We start from the raw sequence: 8,286 nt of genomic DNA on the forward strand, positions 1-8,286 counted from the left end.
CAGCTGATTTTAGCAGGACTCAGGTGCTTTTCAGGGTTTGCCAGCAGAGAATTCACTGTAAGTCCTGAAGAAAGCACCTTTCCTCAGTAAGTTTACTGATTTCAACTGTGTGTAACTGCTGTTAGTCAGCTGTAGGAATCAGATATAAGGGAGAAGTATTAACTAAATCTCAAACTGCCATTGTAAGATATCCAGTCTCTACTTATAGTCATGCTGAAGCATCTTGGAGAGGTCCTTGAATGGCAATAGCTTCAATCTCAACTCTGGCCCCCTGTGACAAAACAATGAAGAAACATATTAGGAATTCAATGTATCTATTTCATGAAGCAATTGGATGAACAGCACAACTTCATAAAAAACAGAGTGACATTTGAGAGAGATTATATTTGACAGTTGTATTACTGGTTTAGCAATGTTCAGGAATATTGTAAATTCAATTTATTCTTACTCAGGTATCATAACCCCTTATTTCTAATGTTTTATCTATTTTCTACCATGAAGAAATATGTATCTCATATTCAGATCTCTGACAATGTGTGGGAATAACAATGGTATACTTAGAAAAGAAACTAATTAAGAGCCTTTATTGAAATAATTGCAATCAAAGCTATTTCAGAATTTGAAAAGCTGTCAGAATGCTTCAGTAGTATTCCAAAAAATTTTGGGTTTTTTGTAGATAGAAAAGTGACACTTACTCTGGGCAAAGCAGCAACTTGATAGGCTGCTCTGGCTGGGAAGTTTGCCTTGAAAACTGTAATTTAAACAGAAACATCCAGCAATCACTAACCTTGGCTTGATAAAACACAGTTCAAAGTAAGCTGTATAAAATGAAATCACTGGAACAGTTTCAGGTTCAAGGCTACAAGACTTCTATGCCAGCTATCATTTCCACCTTGTTTTTTTTTTGTTTTGGTGACTGGCTGCTCTCAATCTCAGCAGGCCACCACTCATCCCCAAGCAGTCAGCTGCAGTTGTGACCTGGTGGCCAGTGATAACTTGTATTCTGCTGACACTGCAGGGCCTTCACACCAACTTGGCTGAAAAAGGATGATTAAATCAGAGTGGTGATCATCCAGTTTCAAACACCAGGGAGTGGGAGATGGCTCTTTCACAGAAGGAGGAGGAAAGAGAAACAGGCCCCTGCTAAAAGAGTCATGAGCAAAGATCCCAGATTCACATAAAGTCACTAGGTGTCCAACCTTACTCATATCTAAGGAAAACAGAGGAAAAATAGGCCCTTGATTTATTCCTCCATGTCCATTTAGACCTGACAATCACAGATACTAGAACAGTATCTGGGGGGGGGGGAGTACTGGTAAAGACATAAAAGGTTGAATTTTTAGAATATTGGAATAGTTCAGGTTGGAATGAACCTTTAAAGATCACATAGTCCAATTCACCACGATGCCACAGCCAAGAACATCTTTCACTGTATCAGATTGCTCAAAATCCCATCCAATCTGACTGAACGCTTCCAAGAAATTTGCATAATGAAGTCAAGGTTTAACTATTGACAATTATCACAGAACTGTTACTAATGGAAATGTAGGGGTCCTGCATTGAGATAATAACTCACAATGAGAGAACAGCAGCAACTGTTTTCTCAAACTCCAGGCTGGAGGCAACAAGTCACTAAGCATGCAGCTGGTCTGGTTTTACCCTGCTTAAGCACACACACCCCCCAGTACATTTTGACAAGTAGGAGACTGTGTTACTTGCTTATCAAGGAGACTTCATTCAAGACCAGATGTTGCTATCTAATTAAAAGCCAATGCTATATAAATAAGGAGCTCATGCAAATTGTCCCAAATTATTCTGCACAACACAGCTTGTTGGAATCACCTATTTCAGTCTACATTCACTTTTGTTTACCAAACATTGTTCTCTTTTTTCTTCAAGGGGAGAAGCATGGCTCATCCTTGTGTAAAGAATGAGCCCTGTCCCATAACAACGGCCCTCAAATTGTTCAAAGATACAGACTTGAAAGAAATGGAGATATAAAATCTGAAATTCAGCACTGGAGGCTGCCTACAGTAGAATTACAGCCAGGACAGCAGAACATCAAGCAAGGCAAGAGGCAAAGAAGATCAACCTGTAGGGATAGCAGGATCTTCACAGGATAGTGAGATAGTTAGTGGGATGGTAGAACACAAATCCACACGAAGTTAGATTCTGCTTGATCTGATACTTGAAAATGAAATTTTAAAAAAATTTCTACAGGAATTTCAAAGAATATGGAACTACATCATCTGAGTCATTAAAACACTTTGACTACCATGAACATAATTTTTTCCACAAGCCATAATGGTAAAACACAAGCAAAATAGCTACTTACATTGTTTGTAAACATCATTAATGTCATTGTAGTCCTTCATGTCTGCCATCAAAACTGTAGTCTTCACAACTAGAAATTATGTAAATGCAGTTATTTTAGACCTCTGACTCACATTAAAAAAAACCTGAAGAACTTCAGTGCATTTCTTGCTTTTATTTCATACATTTCTCTCAAGTATTCTAAACATTTTGAAAAGTTTTGCAGATATTGACCATTAGAGCTACAACCTAAGGAACCATCTAGTATGTAACAAAACTTCAGGAATTAAGCCATTTCTGACTAGCTCTGAAAAAGCCAAATTCTCCCAAGAGCCACTGAATTGATAAGCAGATCAATTAAAATAGCTGTTGTAAGCCAGCTGCTGGCAATAACTTATATAAAGTATCTGTTGCCAGAAAAAAAGTCCATGGAAGGTCTGAAAATATACTCCATGCTAGAAGTTTTTCCCAGGACTGCCTAACCCAGCATTAATCCTGGTGTGGCTTCACCAGTAGAGTCCTCCACCCAAAAAGTATTGAGAGTGTCTGGAATATTAACAGCACAGATACAAACCTGCTTTCACCTGGAGCAAAGCCTAGGATGCTTAAAATGTCTGCAGTCACTGCAAAATTGTACCTGACCTTCCCCAGTTGGAATTAAAATATTAGTACCATTGCCAAAAACTTTTGGTGAAAGACAGTGTTCCATTGATACCCATTGCAAAGATTTGCATGTAGATTTATTTGTTTTATTTTTTACCTAAATTTACGATTTCTTTTGTTTCTTCCAGCTATTGGTAACAGTTGAATGCTCAGCAAATAGCTTTTTCCTATTTTTTTTTTTTTAAAGTCACTTGATCTTTTAATATTTTAATTCAGGTCAAAACAACCACCTGTTTGCCAGAGTCACAGCAGCACTTACCATTGCCATAGTCACAGCCTGCAGCTTTCAGGATTTCTCCCATGTTTTTTAGAGCCTAAAGAAAAATGAAACAAAAATCTTTTAGCTATTAGCTGGGTTATATTTATGTAAGTATGTAAATATAACTTGTGACTTAGCTGAATCCATGTTTTACTGTAAGTTTAACCAGCAAAACCTCAACTGTCAAAAAAAGACTGACTTAAATAAAAATAAAAGGGAGCATCTAATAAATATTAAACCATCCATTCATTAGATGTAAATGCATGATACAGCTCCACCTCATCCTATTATCTCACTCCACCTATTTGCTGCTGGGGGAGTAAAACTTTCCCTGACTCAAGTCAGAGTCTTTATTGGGGTGTGAACCTTTACTTCAAACACTGATTCTTTCATACCTTCCTACATGAAACAGATTTCTACCCTGACCTCCATGTTTTCCAAATTGTTGGAAAAATGACAGCATTAGTTAAGATGGAATGACTTCCTCCTGCTTTTCCCCCATCTGGAGGATGCGACGTGCTCTCTAATCTCCTTAATTTTTCACAATTCCGCTTTTAATTAGACACATGCTAACTCCATTATGAGTTCATTGCTGGAAGACTTCTTACCTGCTTGGCTTCCTCCTTTGCCCCTCCAGAGACAAGCTGCCCAGTGGAAGGTTCCAGCCCTATCTGCCCTGCTATGTACATTGTCCGGTCCACCAGCACGGCTTGGCTGAAAACACAAGTGGCATTTTAGGGCTAATGTTTCCCCACAAAAACATTTCAAATTTCAAATCCAAAAGCATATTTCAAACTTTCTACAGTACTTCATAATGCATCAGGAAGAAGACTGAGGGTATGCACATGCAGGTCTGTACATGCAGTCATACATCAATCTGCTTATGCTTTTGAAGAGCTGGGATTACACCATCTAAGCTCTGCCCTCGAGGAGATAAACCCTGTTTCCTGCAAAGGACACAAGCTGTGAATGCAGTAACACAACACTAAACTGAGCTACAGGTTCTACACAGCAAATAGCACAGAGGGAAGGCAGAGTAAATAAAAACATTTTTTGCACCTGCCCAGATAAATATTCCATCCCAGTTTGAGAAGCAGACAATACCTTTCAACTACTTTCAGCTGCAGAGCAAGGAAGAAAAAGAAAAAAAGAAAAGAAAAGTCAAAAGAGATTTAACATTTTTCTTCTTAAACAGGCACTGTGATAATGAGTTACAGCTGTGAGGTGACACCCTGCACCCTGGTTCTCTGGCAGTATTCCTCCAGAGTAATGAATTTGGCCAGTCAGCAAAACACCTTGATCACTGATTCCAAGAACAATCACTCTCCTCTTACCAAAGAAGCTGAGTGACTTCTTGGCTGGGTTAATTCAGAGGAATGCAAAATTCAAGCTATTTGCAAAACATTTATATAAAAATGTCAAGTGTGCTTTTGCTGAAGTTGAGTTGGCAATTATTAGTGTCTCTACTACAAAGAAGTTAAAAGTTGAAAACAAAGATTTAAACTATCTAGCAAACATTATACAAGAGACACAATTTAATTATCTTCAACCATTAATTAAATTATTTTGCAAAGAAATTATAGAAAGATTCTTTTGGAACTGCTTATGTTGTGTCAACACCGTTTTTCATATCTCATCTCATTGCACAAGAAAATGCATTGTTTTGACCATTCCACAACTCTCTCAAGCTACACAAACTAGAGTTAGGCACCTCCCTCAAGTGTCTGAAATAGGAGGTTTGCTTCCCTTTAATGTCAATGGAAAAAGAGGGACATATTCAGAGAATATTTTCAGTATACCTCTCAACTGAGATTCACATAGTTGGATTGTCTTAATCCATTCACCTCACAGGGGACCAACCTAATCTAGGGACTCAGTCAAATGATCAGGGTTAGGCAGTTTGAACTTCCCATCTTTTCTTTTACACCTGTCCTACATTCTCCTGTAATTTCATAAGGGGAAAAATAGCCAGTAACTTTGTCAGATATGGTAAACTACCTTACATGGGGATTATTTTTTCTGTCCTCAACTAACAAAACTGGAGTAAATCACAAAGCTACACCATACAAAGAGACACTGAATAAAGTAGTTTTCTAGCTGACACAGTATTGTTGATAGGAAAGTGTGCATGTAGACACCGGCTTCTTTAATTCTTTCCTACTACTCCTGCTGTGGAAGAAGGCCCTCAGAGCACAAACTTCTGCTTCTGTTTGAAGCACAGAGAACTGTGCAACAAAAAGGTATGGGCCCTCCACTGAAAGAGATTGTCTTGTACTGCTTATCACAAAGCATATGACAGTGAAATGTTTATCTCAGCACAGACCTTCTGAGAGTCCTAATTCATGATTAATTTGGGAAAGAACAAGCTGAAGCCTTTTGATATCACTGCCAGATCAACATCTGCAGCAGCCTTATTGGGTCTGCTCAGCTTCCTCCTCTCGGTGTGCTCACCAATGGAACCCTCCATTCACTGAGACTAGGAACAATGTACCAGCCAGGGAGTACATTCGCACTGCACTCAAACGCACGAGTGCAGCTAAGGGAAACTTCAAATCCACAATCCCAAATCATTCTTTAACTGCAGATGCACCTCTTAACTAGGGCCAGTCGTAGCTACTCATTAATCAGCAGGGATGTGAATGTGTGTCTGAAGTCATTCAGGTTTCAGTGTACCTGCATGCATAACTGGGCAGACACTGTGACCTTAGCACAACATCGTCTGTCAGAGAGATGGTGTTAGGAATCATGCTCTTTTTAGGAATCATGCTCTTTGTTAATCAGATCTTCTTCACACACATGATTGTGGATCATTACAAGAGAAGTAGCCTTTAAAAGGTTAATGACATGAATGAGATATATAGACCCACACACAGATACGTGTCTTTTTATCTACCTACCTGTCTCAAGGTACTGGCAAATGGATACAATAAAGGAAATAGAAAAATACAGTAAAAACAGGTCACCAAAAAGCATACTGAAGGGCCGTAGCAGAACCAGGAATGCAGCTCATTCGTGCCAATCCTTCATTCCACATTAAGCCCTCATTGCTGCATAACCAAGCCCAGACCTCACAGCAGAGATGAGGCAGTTATTTCTTGTGCAACTTCTGCTCTCTGGACTTTGACAAGTTTACTAAAATCCGATAAACTAAGTTAGTGATAAACTTATTGATGTAAGACCCGTCATACATTTAACAGGCTGCACAATAAGCAGTATTTCACCAAAAACTACCAATAAGCACAACATTTTGGAGTGGAAAGCCAAGTTGAAGGCTGGGACAGTGGTGTGTGCACATGGACAAAGAATTGTTGCCTTCCCATGTCTTAGATGTTCTCCTAATTCCAAGCAATGCCAGGCCCCTGGCTGCAATCCACCAACAGTTTATTGTTTACAGAAGTTAACCTTCGTGTCATGTCTCTCTGCTTCTACACTTTGTATTTTTCCATCGTTATAATGCCTATAAGAAACACAGTTTAAGCTTAGAAAGCTCAGGACACAAAGTAATGGAGACAAAAATGCACCTGGAAGGCACAAAGATGCTATTGTGAACACAAAGCCTGAATATAGAATTAAAAATTCTTAGAAAACATCCTGGTAAAAACCCTTTAGTATTTGAGCTATGAGAATCTACTACACTGACTGAACATTTTTTTTATTTCCAAATAGCAAAGAGAAACCTTTCTCCAATTAAAACCGGGATTTTTCTTTATTTAATTATATGCAAAACTGCTACAACAACATACTTGCAAAAATGTTGAACATCTTACATATTTTTACAGCAGTTAAGTTTTTAGACTGAAAAACATTTATAACTATTCAAAATAAGAAACAATTTTTAATTCCCAGGCATTGAATTCTCCATCTAACCAAGCTTGCCCTGGGCTGAGCTCAGCCTTCACTCTGTATCACCTGCACAGTCGGCATCTCTAGCTTCCCTGCACAACATGCTTGTCTCTAGCTAAGCACCTTTTTCTGGAGAACAATCATTCTTCTTAGTTTGTCGTGGCACCACAGCCCCACTGGTGCTTTGGGACTCCAGGTGTCCCTGGAGGTTTCGGGGGGAGGGGGTACCAGGAGTGGCCCCTGCTCAGGGGTCCTGCTCTCACCTCAGCCCCAGGCCTGCCTGACAGACCCCCAGGGACCTGCCAAAACCCCGCCAGCAATACCTGCTCCTGCATCTCCCGAGAGACTTTCCGCTCCCAAAATTACAGAATTGTTAGGGTTGGAAGGGTCCTCTGGAGATCATTCAGTCCAACCCCCCTGCCAAGGCAGCGTCACCTGGAGCAGGTTATACAGGAACGCACCCAGCTGGGTTTGGAATGCTGCCAGAGAGGGACACGCTACAGCCTCCCTGGGCAGCCCGTTCCAATGCTCTGCCACTCTCAATGTAAAGAAATTCTTCCTTGTGTTGAGCTGAAACTTCTTGTGTTCTAGTTTATGGCCATTGCCCCTTGTCCTGTCACTGGATACCACTGAAAAAGATTCTGGCACCATCCTCTTGGCACCTGCCCTCGAGGTATTTAGGGGTGTTGATGAGTTCTCCTCTCAGTCTTCTCCAGACCAAACAAGCCCAGCTCCCCCAGTCTCTCCTCATGAAAGATGCTCCAGACCCCACATCATCTTTGTGCCCCTCTGCTGACCCTCTCCAGTAGCTCCTTGTCTTTCTTATACTGAGGAGCCCAGCACGGGACACAGCTCTCCAGATGTGCCCTCGCTAGGGCCGAGCAGAGGGACAGGATCACCTCCCTCGACCCGCTGGCCACTGTTCCCCACGCAGCCTAGGAAAGCATAGGCTGCAAGGGCTCTGCCGGCTCATGGTCAGCTTGTTATCCACCAAGACTCTCAGATCTTTCTTAGCTAAGGCATTACCTGTAGGGACCCAGTGCAGGGGCCTTAGTGGTGCTGATTATTTTCTTCACGAGCGAGGCCATGGCTGGAGCCGCTCCCGAAGCTGCAGTAGCTGCTGGGCCCCCCCCCACTGCGCTCCCTGCCCTTAGCGCTCCGCCAGAGCACGCCCCGCCCACCGCCGCCCGCGGGGGCCTCTGGGAAAT

At 41.2% G+C, this 8,286-nt stretch overlaps 1 protein-coding gene across 1 annotated transcript; it reads right to left on the minus strand.

Annotated features, from left to right (window-relative positions):
* Positions 1-56: 56 nt before the first annotated feature.
* On the minus strand, positions 57-8,261 carry RIDA (reactive intermediate imine deaminase A homolog). Its single transcript, XM_038128200.1, has 6 exons — positions 8,105-8,261; positions 3,844-3,949; positions 3,236-3,290; positions 2,336-2,404; positions 696-751; positions 57-271 (listed from the first exon to the last, which is right to left on the minus strand). The coding sequence occupies exons 1-6, from the start codon at positions 8,164-8,166 to the stop codon at positions 209-211; spliced, it is 411 nt and encodes a 136-aa protein (XP_037984128.1). The 5' UTR covers positions 8,167-8,261; the 3' UTR covers positions 57-208.
* Positions 8,262-8,286: the final 25 nt, after the last annotated feature.

This window comes from Motacilla alba, chromosome 2 (genome assembly GCF_015832195.1).
Source record: "Motacilla alba alba isolate MOTALB_02 chromosome 2, Motacilla_alba_V1.0_pri, whole genome shotgun sequence".
Lineage (NCBI taxonomy): Eukaryota > Metazoa > Chordata > Aves > Passeriformes > Motacillidae > Motacilla > Motacilla alba.